Here is a 20,432-nt window from a genome sequence, read left to right as displayed (position 1 = left end):
GTGTAAGTCCTGCAATTTGTGTTCTTTTTCAGAATTGTTGTGACTATTCTAGGTCCTTTGCACTTCTGTATAAATTTTAATAACAACTTGTCAATTTATGCAAAAATACCTGCTGAGATTTTGATTGTGTTTGTGGGGTTTGGGATGCATGGTCATCTTAAGAATATCCAGCTTTCCAATCTATGGTTATATATTTCTCTATTTGTAACAGCCTTTGTCATTTGTTCTGTTTTATTTTATGCACATTGTAGTAATGATGGTTGAACCTTCCTTTAAAAATAATGTGAGATCTTTCTCCAGTTTTGGATTCATTTTGTTGGTGACAGTATGAGTTTAATGGCCATCAAGTTAATGTTGAAAACCTGGGATGATGTTTAGACAGTGCCGCTGGAAGTTCAGTTTCCTGCAACTCTCAGTGGGTAGAGAATCCCTTCTTAAATTGAGGGGGGAAAAAGATAACCGGGACCGAGAGAGAAAGAGGAATGAATAATTACTTCCTGGTTTGAAGGAGGTGATGCTCATGACTAGGAGGGTTTTCTTTGATCCCTAATGATTTGATATCTAAAATATGGGGGGAGGGGAAACTTAGCAAAGTGCTAACATTTTTAAGCATTTGACCATCTCTGCCAACTACTTCCAGAAGAACAGTGGCTCCAGACTTTGCAGACTTGTATATCTTTAGTAAAATAATGGCTCTACCTTTTTTGGAATAAAATGGGAGGTCAGGAGGTCAGTTGTTGAGAAGGGAGGGCTTCATGAAATCTCTTACACAAGGTTTAAACTCCTCTTTTGTATCTGAACTTAGACTGAACAGAAGTAAGACAGGGGCTGTGGAGCCAAAATGGCTTCTAACAATTTCCTGTAGTTACTGTATGTTCTTTAGTGATATTGCATGTATCATGCTGGATCCCAAGTAAACATCTGGGAATGGATGTCATGTGGAGAGGTATCCTGCTAGCCTTGTAATGCTAGCAGTAATTATGAAAAACTCAAGTTTTTTTGTCTGGGGAATTTTTTTGTCTATTTCTAATTAAAGGAAAGGGTTTTTTGTTTATTTTTTATTAACCTAGTAGCCAAGACTTAAATAAATCTCTACCTTGAAATCCAAAGGTTAATTTTTTTAATAATATGCTTTCTGCTGAACTCTGTGTTCTTAAAATCTAGAGGTCTATATTGTCTGGTTTTGAGAATTTAATTTATACTGTCATTCTACCTATTGCTATGAATTGTAATTTAGTGAAATTGATTTGTTTTCCCCTAAGAATCACTAAAGGGATAGAGAGTGTTCTAAAGAAAATACTAATGGCCCAAATGAATTTCAACTCTTGTAATTTATCTTCTGTGAGAAATTTCCTGGCATTTAAAATTTTTGGGTGTAAAGGAAGATCTTTGGCCCTTTGGTAACTAGTCAACTTTACTATGGTCACGGACCTGTCTAGAAACCACAAATTGACCGAAGTTGGGTGTGTTTGTGTGTCTCCATACATACACCTATAGGTATACATATAGCAGTATTTCCCCTAATCCTGAGGCAGTAAGTAAGTGTTCCATTTTACCTGAGCAATGAGAGAATATTCAGGGAATTTTGTTCACTCACCTTAAAAATAATTATATGATGAGAATTTAAAGTCAATTTTTCTCCTACTTTTCTCTTTCTCTATTTGTTCTAGGGTAACCAGGAGCCAACAACAACTCCTGACGCAATGGTTCAGCCTTTTACTACCATCCCATTTCCACCACCTCCACAAAATGGGATTCCCACAGAATACGGAGTGCCACACACTCAGGACTATGCCGGCCAGACCAGTGAGCATAACCTGACCCTCTATGGAAGCACGCAAGCCCACGGGGAGCAGAGCAGCAACTCACCCAGCACACAGAACGGATCTCTGACGGTATGTGAGTGATGAGGTGGCGAGCAGAAGGCGGCGTGTTGTCCTCGGTCGGTCGTATTGAAATCTTCTTCTTAATCATCACACCAGAAAACCCTTTGAAATAGTTTTGCATTTACATTGCATTACATAGCGCTTATGTAATTTCAGTTCTACTCTAAGCATTGTAATTAGAAGATAAGGATTTAGCATAAAACTCACGGTCATTGCCCAGGAGCTTACAGTCTAGAGATGGGACAGACAGTACAACAAGGTAAGTACAGTGATGGGAGTTAACTTAGCAGGATGCTGCTCTTTTCAACTTCACAGGTAACCTTCATTTTGCAAAATCTCACGGTCCCTTCTCTGTCCTCATCGTACAGAATCTGTCAGCAGCATTCTACACATTGCCTCCCCCCTCCTCCTTGAAATACTTAGTTGTTGGCTTCCCTGTTTCCCTCCTAAGCACTAGAAGTTCTTTCTTGGTCTCTTTTGTTGGTTCCTCTTTCTCTGTTCAGCTTTTAAATGCTGTGGTGCTCCAGGGCTGGGTCCTAGGACCCCTTTCCCTCCTATTTCATATGCTCTCTCTGTTGTGTAATTATACTACTGAGTTCACCTAGTTGCTCAGGCAAAACCTACGAGTCATTATTTCTTTATTTCCTTCATCTCTACATCCAGTCCATTAGCAAGTCTTGGTCACCATAACTCTAGAACATTTTCTTACTTCAACCTCTTTCTCTTCATCTTAAGACCATAGCTGGATAGTGTGCATGATTAAGAGCTCAGCACTTCCACCAGAGTTTTTGGGCCTGAGTCCTAATGTGACTCCTACTTAGCAGTATGACCTTTGGCCAGTTATTTAATCTCTCTGCCTTGGCTTGCTCATCTGTAAAATGAATAGCACCTATTTCAAGTGGCTTTTAGGAGACTTAAAAGAGTTTAATTCATGTGAGGTGTTTATCATCATTGTCACCACTCTAGTCCAAACCTCTTCACTTATTTTCTATATTACTGTTGCCTAACTTACCACAAAGCAGCCAAGATACTTTTTTTTTTTTTTTTAATGAAAATAATGCTATTTTCCTGCTGGACTCTAATGGTTTCCTAACAGAATAAAATCCAGACTCTGTACTTGGTTTACTAATCCCTGGCCCCAGCCTACCTCTTTGACTTCATCTCTTACTACTTAGTAAGCAAGTAAAGGAAGTGTCATAAATTAACAGTAGGTGTGTTATCACATCATACAGATCACTTCAAATGATTATGAACTCACAGACTTAACAGAACTACTGGAAAAGAAGGAAAAAGAAAGAATAAAATACATAAATCAGAGGCTTTATCGAGATATTTTAATTACTAAGTCTATTTCTTTACTAGTTATCAGTCTTTTCTTTTTTCTGTTTTCTATTTCTTGTTGTCGATTTTGGTAATTGGTGTTTTCCTAGGAATTTTTCTATTTCATCTTAATTAACTATTCTGTTGGTATAAAGTTACTCATAATAATAATCCCATTTTCTATAATTTCTTTAGCATCTGTAGTGGTATCCCCTCTTTCATTCTTGATTTTGGTAATTACGTCTTCTCTTTTTTTCTTGGTCAGTCTAGCTAAGGTTTATTGATTTTGCAGCTTGTTCCAGAAAACCAGCTTTTGATTTCATTGACCTTTTTAAAAGTCTGTTGTTTTTGGGTTTTTTTTTTAATTTTTATTTATTTATTTATTTATTTTTGGCTGTGTTGGATCTTCGTTTCTGTGCGAGGGCTTTCTCTAGTTGCGGCGAGTGGGGGCCACTCTTCATCGCGGTGCGCGGGCCTCTCACTGTCGCGGCCTCTCTTGTTGCGGAGCACAGGCTCCAGATGCGCGCAGGCTCAGTAGTTGTGGCTCACGGGCCTAGCTGCTCCGCGGCATGTGGGATCTTCCCAGACCAGGGCTGGAACCCGTGTCCCCTGCATTGGCAGGCAGATTCTCAACCACTGCGCCACCAGGGAAGCCCAATCTGTTGTTTTTATATGTCACTGATTTCCGTTCTGATCTTTACTATTTCCTTCCTTCTTCTTGCTTTGGGTTTGATTTGGTCTTTATTTCCCTAGCTTCTTGACTTGCAATGTTAGATCATTGATTTTAGAATTTTATCCTTTCTAATATGTGTTTAAAGCTATACCTTTCCCTTTAAGTTTCCCTTTAGCTACATCCCATAAAATGTGATATATTGTGTTTTCATTTTCATTCAGTTCAAGATATTTTTAAATTTTTCCTTATGATTTCTTCTTTGATCCTGGTTTACATAGACGTGTGTTGTTTAATTTCCAAATGTTTGAGGATGTCTCAAGTTTTTTTTCTTTAATCCCATTGTGCTCAGAGAATATTCTTTGTATGATTTGAGTCTTTTTAAACTTAGTGAGACTTTTTTTATGGCTTAGTAGGTGGTCTGTCCTATGGAATGTTCCTAACCAGTTGGGCCTTTTATCAATATGAAATGTCCCTCTTTGTCTCTATTAATATTTCTTGTCTTAAGTCTATTTCGTGTGATATTAATATAACTACTTGAACTTTCTTATGATTACTATTTGAATGACATCTTTTTCCTTCATTTTGTTTCAAACTCTTTGAATCTAAGATGTGTCTCTCGTAAAAAACATAACATCTGAATCTTACTTCTTTTTCCAGTCTGAAAATTATTGCCTTTCTATCAGAGCATTTAGTCTATTTACATTTAATGTAATTGTTAATGTGGGTGGATTTATGTCTGCCATTTTAGTATTTGTTTTTATATGTCTCACGTCCTTTATTGTTCCTTCTTTACTGATTTATGTTAAATAATTCTTTCTGTACCTTCTAAATCCTTTTGTGATTTTTTTAAATTAGTCATTTATTTGTGTTATTTATGTATTTTCTTAGTTCTTGATCAAGGATTACATCTTTGAGTTATCACAACCTGCTGATGGCTGTGTGTATATATGTGTGTGTGTGTGTGTGTGTGTGTGTGTGTGTGTGTGTGTGTTATTCTGGTAAAATATAGCAGCTTTGATCCAATATAGCTCTATCCCTCACCATCCTTTGTGCTGTTATTGTCATATATATATATATATATGAAGTACAATAATATAGTATTATAGTTATTACTTTAAAAATCTTTTATTTTTAAAGAAATTTACCATTTCCAGTGATTTTCTTAGCTTCCTATGGATTTGAGTTATTTTCCGATGTCATTTCCTTTTAGCTGGTAGCACATCTTTTAGTATTTCTGTAGACTAGGTCTGCTTGAAACAAATTTTCTGTTTTTGTTTATCTAGGAATACCTTTATTTTGTCTTCATTTTTGAAGGCTAGCTGTAGAATTCTTGGTTGACGTTTTCTCCCCACCTCCTCAGCCCTCTGGCCTCTGATGAGAAGTCAGTTGTTAATCCTGTTGTTGTTCCCCTGTATGTGATGAGTTGTTTTTCTCTTGCTGTCTTCAAGATTTTTTTGTTTGTCTTTGGCTTTGAGCAGTTTGACGCTGATATGTCTAGGATAGATCTCTTTGTTTTTATCATACGTGTAGCGCATTGTGATTTTGAGGTCTATAGATTGTTTTCCATCAAAATTGGGAAGTTTTTGAACGTAATTTTTTCAAATATTTGTTCTTTCCTTTTCTTCCTCCTCCTGGGACTTTTGCTACAAGTAATGGGGATGCTTGTTCCCCACAGGTTCAGATACTGTTTGTTTGTCTGTTTTTAAGCTAAATCTAAACAGAATCTAAGGTTCTACTCATTTTTCTTCAGTCTTCTTTCTTTCCATTCTTTTGATTGGATAATTTCTGTTGATCTGTTTCAGTTTACTCTTTCTTTTTTCCGCCATATCAAATCAGCTATTAAGCCCATCTAGTGAATTTTTATTTTAGTTAATGTACTTTTCAACTCTGGAATTTTCATTTAGGATTTCTGTATCTCTGTTGAGATTCCTTACTTGTCATCTTCTTTCCTTTAATTGTTTGAATACATTTGTAATTGTTACTTTGAAGTCACCTGCTGACTCTAACATCCAGGCCTCCTCAGAGCCTGTTTCTAGTTACTGCTTGTTTTCTTGAGTCGGGGCCACACTTTTCCTGTTTCTTTGCATGTCTTGTAACTTTTTAGTAAATTGGACATTTTAGTAATGTATTTTAATGACTCTAAAGTTTTTTGGTTTTGTTTTTGTTTTTGAGAGGTGTAGGTGAGTGTATATGTGTGTGTTTTAAATAGTTTGCCTGTACTTAAACTGTGGACTCCTCTGTGGTATGCAGCCACTGATGTGTCTGCTTAGTGATTTTCATTCTCGTTTTTACTTTTTAGCCTGGCTGGGAGTCACCCCTGTGTCTCCATAGCCTACTGGTCAGCCAGTGATTTGGGCATAAGTTGTGCTTAAGCACCTGGAGTGTGGAAAGCTTCCACCCTCTGCTGATCTGGTTTTGGGTTGGGAAGTGCATTTCACAGTACAGCCAGTTCTCAAGTATGCCTTGGCTTTTTCTTTCTTTTGGGCCCTCTTATGTCTCCCCCTCCTCATCCGCATATTTTCACAGTCAGCCAGGGATGTGAGGAGATCATATCTAGTTATTCTACTATTCTCTCATTTCCAGGATCTTCCCTTCAGATTTCTAGCTGATCCACCACTCACCCCAATCAGACCACAGCCTCAAGCTAGAAGAACTGTATTTCCCCTGTTAGGTTCCCACCAAGTTTGCCACTTTAGCGGACAAGTCTGTGGTTTTCTACTGCGCCCCCCACCCCAGTACCCCAAGTCGAGTCCGCCCCCTCTGGCAGCAAAGCTGCTGGTTTTTGTGGCCCAGCCCTATCCCGAAGAGCTCTCCCAGAAGAGCTGAGGATTAGAGAGTGGGGTTAATGAGTTGGAGTAGGCCCAGGCAATAAGTTTGTAGACTCCTGCGGGTTTTACCCTAAAGCTCTAGCAACTTTTCAAGAAACTTCTCTATTTATTATCTGCCTCTGATTGATTTCAAGGACCCTGAAATGACTGACAAGTTTTCTTATTGTTTTGAGGAGAGGATTCACTGACCTGTTCATGCCATCAGAGCCAGAAGTCCCTTCTTTGAATCACTTCATGGTCGTTTGTACTGCACCTCTCCTCACCACTGCCCATTTCTCTTTCTCTTTTTTTCCCTATTGCCACTGTTTCCCATTGTTTCAGATTCCCGGATTATGTGTCTCTAATGACAGTATTAGCGGCGAGCTCTGTTCCTTAATATAAATATATACAGTTAAGACTTCTGTTCTTCATCCATATTAGAAACTATTCATTATATAATTTTGCATTACATTGACCAATTAGAGTTTCTAAAGATGTATTGAAATAAGATTAGGAATCCTTATGAATAGATTGTGAATTTATTGGTGCTGAGGAGAAAATGGAAAATCCTTGAGTTGTGCCTGCAAACAGAACACAAGTTCTGTCATTTTAGGAAGTTGCTAACAATAAAATGGGAAATTATTAGGAAGCTCTGGTTGAAGATACTTCTTATAGTTTTTTGTTTTTTTTTTTTTTAAAGATTTATTGATTGATTGATTACTATGTTGGGTCTTCGTTTCTGTGCTAGGGCTTCCTGTAGTTGTGGCAAGCGGGGGCTACTCTTCATCACGGTGCGCGGGCCTCTCACTGTTGTGGCCTCTCTTGTTGCAGAGCACAGGCTCCAGACGCGCAGGCTCAGTAGTTGTGGCTCACGGGCCTAGTTGCTCCGTGGCATGTGGGATCTTCCCAGGCCAGGGCGCGAACCCGTGCCCCCTGCATTAGCAGGCAGACTCTCAACCACTGCGCCACCAAGGAAGCCCTTCTTATAGTTTTAAGTGTACATTTTAATTGTGAGTGTGAATCCACTGCTCTTAAGCCATTTTACCTTTGGAAGTTGTGTGTGGGTGTGTGTTTCTGAGGGGAGGTGGGGTGTGTTTAGAGAGCGATTGAGCAGTAGAGCAGTATATTGTAAAACCTACCTAGATTTGACAACCTTATAAATTATTCTGTTGGGCTTCCCTGGTGGCGCAGTGGTTGAGAGTCTGCCTGCCAATGCAGGGGACACGGGTTCGAGCCCTGGTCTGGGAGGATCCCACATGCCGCGGAGCAACTAGGCCCGTGAGCCACAACTACTGAGCCTGCGCATCTGGAGCCTGTGCTCCGCAACAAGAGAGGCCGCGATAGTGAGAGGCCCGCGCACCACGATGAAGAGTGGCCCCCGTTTGCCACAACTAGAGAAAGCCCTCGCACAGAAACGAAGACCCAACACAGCCAAAAATAAATAAATAAATAAATAAAAATTAAAAAAAAAAATTATTCTGTTAAACCTTTACCTTCTACTTATATGTTTTGTAAAAAGAGTCTGGTAATTCCTGTAGCCAATTAAATTCAAAAGGTAGATAAGAAGCATTGTTATTTATAAATAAATGATATCTTAAATTTGTATAACACTTTTCAGTTTAAAGCTTGATTCCACAAACACTGTTTTATTGTGGCTCATAAAATAGCCCTTTGTGATATGTTATTGTTTTTCTACTTGGGGAATTCAAAGTCTTTACTCTCCAGTCTACCACTCTGACTCCCCATCTCCAACTCAATGAAAGTGATCATGAATATATGCACTGGTCCTCTGAGCAGATGCTTGTGCATCTTTTCCCTCTCAGTCCAAGTGTTAGCTCTGCTGGGAAGCCCTGCTTGACTTTCCTAGGCAAAGCCAAATTCATGTATCCTTCATCTAGGCTCAGGTAGACTTCTGAGCTGACCACCTTTTGTGGAACTTACAAGGTGTGATGTTTTTTGTTCACTTCTGTCTCCCTAACTAAACTGTAAGCTTCTTTTGCATTCCCTGACTTATCATAGTACCTGGCACTTAATAGTTACTCAGTAAATATTTCTTGGGGAAAAAAATGAAAGAAGATACAGGTGTGCCATGGGAGGTCTGAGGAGAGAGAAGTGAGCTCCTTGGTGAAGATGGCATTGATCTGGGCCTTGTATTAATGAGTGACTAGAATTCAGACATGTTTAGATGGTGGTGGGAAGAATTAGGAAAGTCATTTCTCAAAGCAAAGTTGGAGAGATGGGAAAGATCAAAATGTCTTTGAATAAAAGCATGGGTTTCCGTTTGGTTGAAGCTTGGGTGCTTGGTGGAGACTAGTGGGAAATAGGTGGGAGAAAGGTCACTTGAGAGTACAAATTGGGAAGAGCATTTGAATGCCTGGCTGAGAAATTACTTTATTAAAGGTATTTGAGCAGGAAATGGAAGCGAGCAGAATTGTGCTTCAGAAGATTAATCTCTTGCATGTACAAGATAGAGAAGCAGGAAGACTGGTTAGGAAAGGGTCTTATGGTTGGAGTTGATAATGGGGTTCTGGATTAGGGGTTGCAGTGATTATGTACAGGAGGAAATGAAGAGAAATTATGAAGATAGAATAAACAGAATTTGACAGCTGATTGGATGAGTAAAATAAGGAGATCAGAGTCAAAGATTTTTCATCCTTATTGCAATAACTATATCTTGAATAAAATCATTTTACCCCCCAAGTTTCAGTTTCCTCACCTATCAAATGAAGGTAATAATTCCTACATGACGGAATTGTAGTGAGAATAAATTAGAAAAGCTTTGGAGATTACTTGTTTAAATAGGTCTTTGAGATAATTGCTTTTACCGTCTTTTTAAATCAGTTGTCCTGGTTGATGTCATTTATTTGCGCTTTTTATTATTGTGAGCTACAGCTGTATTTTAGTAGATCTTGTTTATGTTGGATAGTCCCATCTTGTTGATGGAGAGAACAAAAAGAAAGGATTTCTGACATAAAAATGAGAAATGAGCAATGAAATCTGGAGTTTTATTTCCAAAATATATTTTAGAAATTGATTTTAACATTGGGCTAGAAGCTTCTTGTACTCTTAAGATGAGAGCTTGTTTTGACAGTCATTCGGCCCCATAGTGTACATTAGCAAGAGAGATAGCAGTTAGGGGACTCCCACCTGGGTCTGCAGCGGCTTGATTATCACTGAGCCTGCCTGCAGAGAAGAAAGGACCTCAGTTCCTGTATGTTTAGATATTTTCCAAATGCCAGCAGGCGTAAATAGCCGAAGTATTTGAAGTAGATAAGCTTTGGTGAGTGATCTTCAGATACAAGATTTATATTTGTGTACATATTCTGCCGGCCTATTGGATCATACTTTCCCTGAGGGCAGGAACTATTACTTGCCCTCTTCTTATTACTCCCAATGATATACAACGGACACTTAGTAAGTGATTTTTGAATGAAAAAAGAAGCTTATAAAGGCAGAGTAAGTTGCTAGTCAGTAACATCTTTTGAAGTATTTGAACAGAGTTGTTGGTGCATCTAAATTGAGGGAATAGTTGAGTGGTCTGCCGTGCTATATCATAGTCTGCTGTAGATTTTATAGCCCTCCTCATTGGTGGGCCTTTGAGCACACCTCCAAGTAAAGATGACTCAGACCCCATATTGTTCATCATCCTCTGTTTCTTCCCTTTTTTGTACACCCTTTCTCTGGAGTTGAAGCCAGATTTCCTTGCATTTCTCTACCATCAGAAGATCAGTCTAACCGTCCTCCCTTGGAATTACCCACTGACCCTTACCTGAAGATGCCTTGTAGATAGGTGACCCATCAAATGTAGCCAGGAAGTTATACCACTTAACAGTGGGTCCATTTGCCCACACCAGGACTTCTGGTATATAATGGTAAAAATGGGGCCCATATCCTTCTCTCATATTGTGTATTGTTGGGCGATGTTACCTTTAGCCTGCAGTGTAGGTATGATCATTAGCATCTTCCATCTCCAGGCTAGAATTAGAGGCCTGGGACAACAGAGGATTCATTCCTGCAGTCATCCACTTTTCCAAGAGATGGTCTCATTTTCCCCTAAAATAACAAAAAGTAGAGGACAATGAGACTATACAAACTACCCACACTGGTTACCGATTTACCCATAAATTTAGTAATTACTCATACACTCCAGCTAGGGGGTGTTGATGCCTATGAGCAGCTTGGCAAGTTCACAGCTGGATTGATGAGGAAACTATAGCCTGGTCTGAAATGCAAAAGTTCCTGCAGAAAACCATACTCAGAGCCAGGCATGCATATTTTTCAGTAGAGAAAAATTGCCCTTTGGTTCATGTAAGACTCAAGACACCCTTTCAGCAAATTGTTAATATTGTTAAGTTATGATTATTGCTTCTTCTCTTTTACATGCCTTCATTTATTTATTTTTATTTACTTATTAATTATTATTATTACCCATTCTACCCCCACCCCACCCCTCAAAAAAAGAAACTGAAGCGGAAAAGTTCTGAGAACAGTAATAACACTGCTCTACTGGCCCTTGCTGCTCTCCTGTGTGTTAGGGTAAGAATAAAGAAGCACTGATGATTAACTTAGTGCGGTTTTTCTTAACCTGTCTACAAGAGTTGTGCATTTTCCATAAATATTTCGTACTATCTTTTGAAGTCGGTAAACTCTGTTTAGAATCACTGAATTTTAAAGCTAAAATAGATTTTGGAAATCATCTCACGCCTTCCTTTTACAGCAGAGGTCAGCAGTTTTAAGCGACTTGAACAAGGTTACAGCTAGCTCGAAACAGAGCTGGGACTCAGGAAATCTGCTTTAAGTCAAGGGCTTTTTTTCTGCTTCCCCATGTAAATTATAAAAAATAAAAGGCATCTCTAGACATGATCTTATCTTCTTAGTTTCCACTTACTCTTCAACTTTAAACCCAAGAACTTCAACTAGAACATACTTACAGATTTCTTTCATTCTGAAGTGTATATTAAAATATTAAAGAATCATTCAGTTAAGTATAAAGTTTTTAAAAATTGAGGTTATCGTCTCTCGTGTTTCTGTATTATATATAATTTTTACATAATTCAGACTCGTGGTTTTAAAAAAATAGGTGACTTGCTGTGGTTTTTGTTAACTGTGATACTGGTTTTTGTTTCCTGGGATAATATATGGTGATATTACATATACAAATGATGCCATTTAGAATTCTTTTTTATAACACTTTGACCCACTGAGAAAATAGAACTAGATATTTTCTGAAGAAAATTGAGTTGCTAGTTTATTGGGAAAATGTTAGCTGACATTTAAATGCCCAAATAAGACTAGATTCTCAGAATTTGACTTGTAGCAATATTCAGATACACAGAAGAAATACTTAAGCATTTCTCTTTAAAATAACTAAATCTAAACTTTTGCTCAAGTAAGGAATTGTTCTACATAAATGTAAATTCAATTTTTTATGCCCCCAAAATTGTGTTTGGTGTTAGCACTGGAAAAAATAATTTTATATGCATAGGTATTCTTGGTATGTTATTTTAGCACTGTGAAATTACCCTGGTTTTCAGTAACTAAGTATATAAGCCAAGATTTCACTTTTTAGAAAGATATTCTATCATGTTAGGAGTACTCTTTAAGAAGGAATTCATAAGATCTAATTCCACCAATTTTAACCCAGTATATACTCCATTATAAACATTTATAAAATTGCTTTAAATTTTAGATGCTAACAAGTCTAGTTGATGGATCTTCATGGATTGTAGTACCAAATTTTTCTTTAAGGCACTGTAAAATGACATAATGAAAAGTATCCCAACTTACTTTCTAAAATATTATCAGGAGAGACTGAATTTTTTTTTAAAGCTGTTTTTAAAAAACTGTTTATATTTATATAATATTGTGGTTAGGGCGCTTGAGCTAGGAAACCAGATTGAGTTAGGTTTAGCTCCCAGCTCCTTCCATTTGCTAAATGTATAACCCTGAGAGAATTATAACTAATGCTCATTTTCCTCACCTGTAAAACTGGTGATACTAGTTCCTAACTCATAGGGTTGTTTTTAGGATTAAATGAGAAAATGTATAGCAAGTACTTTGTATAATGCCTGGCACATAACAAATGTTCAATAAATATTAGCTATAATTTTATTGATATATAATTATTTCATTTCAACGAAGGTGTTATAGGCAGTTCTTAAGTTAAAATAATACAAATTAACAGGCTGGTCCAATTATATATCTCTTTTCTCTTTTGCCATTGTTTTCCCTCATACCCTTGGGAGCTTGTGCTCTAAGGGCCATTCTGATAAAACCAGTATTTTTCAAAGTGAATTTTATATTTTGATCCACAAAAATGAATGAATGAGTGAATGAATGGATGGTATATATAATACATGTTTAGGGAGAAAGGTGAGTTTTCTGTCTTCAGAATTCATAGGAGACCTTTTAACTTTGTTTAGTCCAGTATTTCCCAAATTTATTTGACCATGAAACTCATTTTCCACAAAATACCAGTTAACATCCTGCAGAACTGTCATTCTACCCTTTGGGAAGTATTGCTCTATGATTTTTGAAGCATGTATACACACACGTATCCTTTAGATGTACTTAAAGCTATTTTGGGCAGTGACCTTTCCATCAGATTTTCTCGGGTATAAAATACATCAGTCTCATTTAATACAAATTTGAATCATTCAAAATGGAAATAGTGTGATATAGAAAAATTAATGACACTTCACTTTTGTGCAGATTTTAAACTGTTAACAAAATTCAACTGAGTAAATTTAAAAGCTCTTATTGGCTTTATTCAGTGATTCATGAATTCGGTGGCATCCAATCTAGCAGATAGAAAGGAGCTCTGAGTAAAATTGTCATTATATGCAGATGACATGATATAGAAAACCCTAAAGACTCCACACAGAAACTATTAGACCTGATAAACGAATTCAGCAAGGTAGCAGGATACAAGATTAACGTTGCATTTCTTTCTTTACACTAACAATGAAATATCAGAAAGGGAAAGTAAAAAAAACAATCCCTTTAAAATCACATCAAAAAATAAAATAAAATAAAATACTTAGGAATAAACCTGACAAGGAGGTGAAAGAATATGCTGAGAACTATAAAACGTTAATAAAGGAAATTGAAGATGATTCAAAGAAATGGAAAGATATCCCATGCTCTTGGATTGGAAGAATTAATATTGTTAAAATGGCCATACTACCCAAAGCAATCTACAGATTTAATGTAATCCCTATCAAATTACTCATGACATTTTTCACAAAACTGGAACAAGTAATCCTAAAATTTATATGGAACCATAAAAGACCCAGAATTGCCAAAGCAATCCTGAGGAAAAAGGACAAAGCTGGAGGCATAACCCTCCCAGACTTCAGACAATACTACAAAGCTACAGCAATCAAAACAGCCTGGTATTGGCACAAAAGCAGACATATGGATCAATGGCAGAGAATAGAGAGCCCAAAATAAATCCACACACCTACTGTCAATTACTCTTCAACAAAGGAAACAAGAACATACAATGGAGAAAAGACAGTCTCTTCAGCAAGCGGTGTTGGGAAAGCTGGACAACCACATGTAAATCAATGAAGATGGAACACTCCCTCACACCCTACACAAAAGTAAACTTAAAATGACTTAAAGACTTAAATATAAGACATAACATCATAAAACTCCTAAAAGAGAACATAGGCAAAACATTCTCTGACATAAATCATAGTAATGGTTTCTCAGGTCAGTCTCCCAAGGCAATAGAAATAAAAGCAAAAGTAAACAAATGGAACCTAATCAAACTTATAAGCTTTTATACAGCAAAGGAAACCATAAACAAAATGAAAAGACAGCCTATGGACTGGGAGAGAATATTTGCAGCAATGCAACTGACAAGGGTTTAATTTCCAAAATATACAAACAGCTCATACAACTCAACAGCAAAAAAAACAACCCAATCAAAAAATGGGCAGAAGACCTAAATAGGCATTTCTCCAAAGAAGACATACAGATGGTCAATAGGCACATGAAAAGATGCTCAACTTCACTAATTATTAGAGAAATGCAAATCAAAACAACAATGAGGGGACTTCCCTGGTGGTCCAGTGGTAAAGAGTCTGCCTTCCAGTGCAGGGGACACAGGTTCGATTCCCTGGTCGGAGAACTAAACTCCCATATGCAGCGGGGCAACTAATCCCACGTGCCACAACTACTGAACTCGAGTGCCTCAACTAGAGAGCCCGCGTGCTGCAAACTACAGAGCACACGCACTCTGGAGCCCACGCGCCACAACTAGAGAAGAGAAAACCCGCACGCCACAACTATAAGAAGCCCGCTCACCGCAACGAAGAGCCTGCACTCTGCAATGAAAGATCCCATGTGCCGCAACGGAGATCCCACGTGCCACAACTAAGACCCGACGCAGCCATGAAAATAAGATAAATATTTTTTTAAAAAAAACAATGAGGTATCACCTCACACCAGTCAGAATGGCCATCATTAAAAAGTCTACAAATAATAAATGCTGGAGAGGGTGTGGAAAAAGGGGGACCTCCTACATTGTTGGTGGGAATGTACATCAGTGCAGCCACTATGGATAGCACTATGGAGGTTCCTTAAGAAACTAAAAATAGAGTTGCCATATGATCCAGCTGTCCCACTCCTGGGCATATGTCTGGAGAAAACTGTAATTCAATGTTCACAGCACCCCAGTGTTCATAGCAGTGCTATTTACAATAGCCAAGACATGGAAGCAACCTAAATGTCCATCAACAGATGAATGGATAAAGAAGATGTGGCACATGTATACAACGGAATACTACTCAGCCATAAAAAAAGAATGAAATAATGCCATTTGCAGCAACATGGATGGACTTAAGAGATTATCATACTAAGTGAAGTAAGTCAAAGAGAAAGACAAATATCGTATATCACTTATATGTGGTATCTAAAATATGATACAGATGAACTTATTTACAGAACAGAAACAGACTCAGACATAGAAAACAAATTTATGGTTATCAGGGGAAAAGGGAGGGGATAAATTAGGAGTTCGGGATTAGAAGATACAAACTACTATATATAAAATAGGTAGACAACAGTATGTGTATATATATATATAACTGAATCACTTTGCTGTGTACCAGAAAGTAACCCAATATTGTAAATCAACTAAACTTCAATTGGAAGGAAGGAAGAAAGAAAGCTCTGAAAAGCTGTACAGGATGAGATTTTATAGGCAGAGGGAGCAGGAACAAGGAGGTTAAACTGGGCATTTGCTGACTGGTTAAAGCATTTCCTTATATGGAGCAAAGGAAAATCTTGGAGCCTTGGAGTCTTGGGTCAGGTAACTTCTGCTGAGTAGACAACTTAATTGGTTGACCTAGGCCTTTCTTTTCTGGGAGAGCAGAGCATAGAAACTTAAGTTTTGGTTTGCTGACATGGGGATTTGCATGAGCAACTTCATCTTGAGTCTAATGTGATCCCTTTAAGAAAACCAATATGAATCTTCCCAAATAAGAACTCCGTTAATAATTGCTTAATTTCAAATCTGTATGAATTGTGTGGCAATTCACGTGGCAGCTCTACTTTTAGCAATTAATAGAAATATCTATTATCTTTGATAAGTTTGGTCTTAAACTTTGCAGCTTTTACAACCATGTCCCTTGCACTATATGTGACTGATTTTATAAAATCGTGAGAGTATCTAATTCATCCTATGAGGAGGATTCACTTACACCTTGACTGAAGGCCAATCCCCTATCCAAAAGAAATGGAACCCAACTAGGAATCATTTATATTTTTGTTCGTAAAACGATGAGCTCTTAAGGGAAAATGCTACAGGAGATGAAACTTTGTGGCTGGCCTTTTGCAAGTAAAAAAGATTTACAAATTAAACTATTCCTAATTTGGGAATAGATAATAGTACTATTAGATTAAATGGGTTTTTTTTTCTTCACCATGCCAACAGTTTGAAACAGATGGGCTTTTCAGCCCATTTCTGACTTTTATAAGTGGTCTGACCCACATATTGAATATGAACAAAAGTATTTGTCTACAATTGTGCCTGTATATAGTCTTAAACCAACTAAACGTTCTGTGTTCTAATATTCTGTAGGGCTTAGAATCTGACATCCCAAAATTCTTTTTTCTTCTTTTAACACTCTTTGTTTTGAAATAGTTTTAGACTTACAGTAAGGTTGCAAAAAGAGTACAGAAAGTTTCTCCATATTCTTTACCTAACTTCTTCTGATGTGAACATCTTACATAGGTATAGTACAATTTTCAGAACCCGGCAATAAGAAGTGTTGGTACAATATTATTAAGAAAAACATAGACCTTATTCAGTCACCAGTTTTCTGTTCTGAATCCAATCCAGGATCCCACATTGCACTTAGTTGTCATGTCTCCTTATCCCAAAATATTTTAATCATCCTCAGCTTATATCTGAAGTAGTTCTAGGCTCTGAAGAACAGAGAAAGGAGAAAAAATCTTGTATTTATAGATTTGCTGTAAGATGATTACCATGTCTCATTTCTGAGGTCTCTGCTTGTTCTACCTCAGCCTTTCCTGTATGCATTGAAGAAGGGCTATAATGCAGGCTCTTCCTTCTTGAGACACTAAGGTTATTTTTTTTTTTCCACTAAGGTTATTTTTGAAAGCGAGCCTTGTTTCCCAAAATATTTTATACAAGTCAGCTCAAAACAAATATAGGCTGTGTTGACCTATTTTGCTGCCGTCATTAAAATATGTGCATATAGTATTATAAGATTTTATTAAACACTTGTTTCAGGTTACTTTTGAATACATCCATCTAATTTTGCTTCCTCTAAAAGTACAGTAAATGATGGTTGTGTCTGTGTGTTTTTAGGAATATAAAAAATAAGAACAGGAGAATTAATCATTTTGGAAGCTAGAAAGCAGATGGCCAATTAGTAACTAACTTAGCAGACCCAAATGAGTTTATCCCTAAGCCAGTAGTGGGAGAAAGCTGAGAAATGATACAGTTTACACCACAAAAATTTGAATTTCAGAAACATGACTCCAGGGACTTCCCTGGTGGTCCAGTGGTTAAGACTCCGCCCTTACACTGCAGGGGTCACGGATTCTATCCTTGGTCAGGGAACTAAGATCCCACATGCTGCATGGCAAAAATAATAATAATAATAATATAACCAAAAAATAAAAATTTTTTAGAAACCAGTTCTCTCAGAAACACGGCTCCAGTTAGATTTGGGAAACTCTTCTCTGGATAACCTAACTCAAGAGGAAGGACTTAAAGAAGCATGAGTCAGGGGGTTCCCCAAGAAATTGCTTACCTAACTGAACCTAGAATGAATCACAAAGTCATCAAGCCCCTCTATCCCACCCACTCAGAACTTGCAGTCAGTTTTTAGCTACTTTCCCCACCTCAATTCTTAATTACGAACAAGACAACCAAGGATTACTAGATACCTGGGGAAAACCTACAACATGGAAAATAGAGAATAAAAACTAACAAAAAGAGAAATTTGGAAGAAAAGGAACCCCTTTCTTCTCAGAAATTACCAAAACAATAATTTATATCCTCAGAGCGATAAGAGAAGGTATTGCATCCACTAAACAAGAATGAAATGCTAGTTTTTGTTTGTTTGTTTGTTTTATTTTTGGCTGCATTGGGTCTTCATTGCTGCGTGTGGGCTTTCTCTAGTTGCGGTGAGCGGGGGCTACTCTTCCTTGCGGTGCACAGACTTCTCATTGCGGTGGCATCTCTTGTTGCGGAGCACAGGCTCTAGGTGCGCGGGCTTCAGTAGTTGTGGCTCGTGGGCTCTAGAGCGCAGGCTCAGTAGTTGTGGCACACAGGCTTAGTTGCTCCGCGGCATGTGGGATCTTCCCGGACCAGGGATCGAACCTGTGTCCCCTGCACTGGCAGGCGGATTCTTAACCACTGTGCCACCAGGGAAGTCCCTGAATTGCTAGTTTAAAAGGTGAGGGGAATGGGGGGTTCAGAGAAGAAAAATGAGCCCTTGAAATTAAAAACATGTCAACAAAATGAAAAAACTTCATTGGAAGGTTGAAAGATGAGATGGAAGGAAAAGAGGTCTCCAGTCTCTTATCCACAATTCCAAAATCTGTAAAGTTCTGAAAATCAATAATTTTTTCATAAGTTTGCAGCAAAACTCACAACATCTGTATAGTCTTTATCACATTTATGTGAATATGCATATATTTTGCTACAGAAATATCACTGCTCCACATCTTATTGATAGTGTTACATATGGGTTTACACCATTACTGCCTTTCTAAAAATCCTAAAAATTCTGAATTCTGATACACATTTGGTCCCAAAGTTTTCAGATAAGGGATTAAGGACTTATATCCCAGAAAATAGAGCCAAAAGACAGAGAGATGGAAAATACAAGAGATAAGAAAGTTAGAGGATCAGTTCAGAAGATCCAATATCTAATAATACAAGTTTCAGGAAGAGAGAAAGACAAAATGTATAGGGTAGGAGTCATCAGCAAAATAATTCAAAAAAGGTCCCAGGACTGAAGGATATTAATTTCCAGCTTAAAAGAGACCACAGAATTCTCAGAGAAATAGAACAATATAAAACAAACCCACATTAAATCCTGTCACTGTGAAATTTTAGAGCACTGGACATATTTGGATAATCTACAAACCAGAGAGAGTGGGGGAAAAGTCACATACAAGGAGACAGGAGTCATAATGCCTTCAGATTTCTCAACAACAACACTGGAAGCTAGGCTACAGTTCAGAGTTACCTTTAAAATTCTGAAGGATTTTTTTTTCCAACCTAGAATTCTATACCCAAACTCTCATTAAAATGGGAGGGTAGGGCTTCCCTGGTGGCGCAGTGGTTGAGAATCTGCCTGCCAATGCAGGGGACACGGGTTCGAGCCCTGGTCTGGGAAGATCCCACATGCCACGGAGCAGCTGGGCCCATGAGCCACAACTACTGAGCCTGCGCGTCTGGAGCCTGTGCCCCGCAACGGGAGGGGCCGCGATAGTGAAAGGCCCGCGCACCGCGATGAAGAGCGGTTCCCGCACTGCGATGAAGAGTGGCCCCCGCTTGCCGCAACTAGAGAAAGCCCTCGCACGAACCGAAGACCCAACACAGCCAAAAAAAAAAGGGAGGGTAGATGTTTTCAGACATGAATCAGATTCTCAAGAAAACTTTGCTAAATTTAATTTCCTCTTTTCCTTTTCTTCCCCCTTCAGCCTCACAGAGGTGAAAATAAGAAATGAAGACACTCACAGACAACAAGAGGAAAAATAAATATTGGAGAAAATGGATAATCCATAAATCAAAATATTATTCCTGAATTAATCAAGAGATTCCTTAGTATCTCAGATTATGTATTAAGTCTTATTATGATAGAGACTTAGAAAGTAGTACTTCATCTTGTATTGCCCAGGGTTCTTTTTCAGACCATAACAGAACATTTGTTCACAATGTATAAATAGTTAAAATATTTCCATTGTTTCGTAGGGGAGTCAGAAAACTAAATCCATTTTCCAGTTACAAGAATTTTTAAGGGTCACTTAAAATTTTTTTTTTTTTAGTCCTCACTTCTAGAATGAGGTTTTGAGACTTACAAATCTGATTTGCTCTTCAGTGTCAAGTGCCCTGGGTTTCACCTCAATGAAGTAGCCCTCACTGGGGAGGCCAGGATGTCTGAAGAGTGGATGTATAGGCTTTAGTCACATGATTGCATTGAGCAGGACCACTGCTAGTCCTCACTGTAAACAGTCCACAGACTCCAGCCTCTT

At 37.9% G+C, this 20,432-nt stretch overlaps 1 protein-coding gene across 28 annotated transcripts in view; it reads left to right on the top strand.

The window, feature by feature from the left end:
- The window catches only part of RBFOX2 (RNA binding fox-1 homolog 2), a 266,538-nt gene that overhangs the window by 200,073 nt on the left and 46,033 nt on the right, over positions 1-20,432 (top strand). For all 28 annotated transcript variants that reach the window (XR_014233308.1, XM_082350337.1, XM_082350339.1 and 25 more), the window contains one exon: positions 1,671-1,895. Coding sequence is in view for 27 of the 28 variants with exons in the window: in XM_082350337.1 (XP_082206463.1) it covers positions 1,671-1,895 (225 nt within the window). In the remaining variant the exon portion in view is untranslated. The remainder of the gene's footprint in view (positions 1-1,670; positions 1,896-20,432) is intronic.

This window comes from Balaenoptera borealis, assembly GCF_965194805.1.
Source record: "Balaenoptera borealis genome assembly, chromosome: 13".
In the NCBI taxonomy this organism is placed as follows: domain Eukaryota; kingdom Metazoa; phylum Chordata; class Mammalia; order Artiodactyla; family Balaenopteridae; genus Balaenoptera; species Balaenoptera borealis.
The sequence above is the reverse complement of the archived record's forward strand: the minus strand, read 5'-3'. Positions and strand labels throughout refer to the sequence as shown.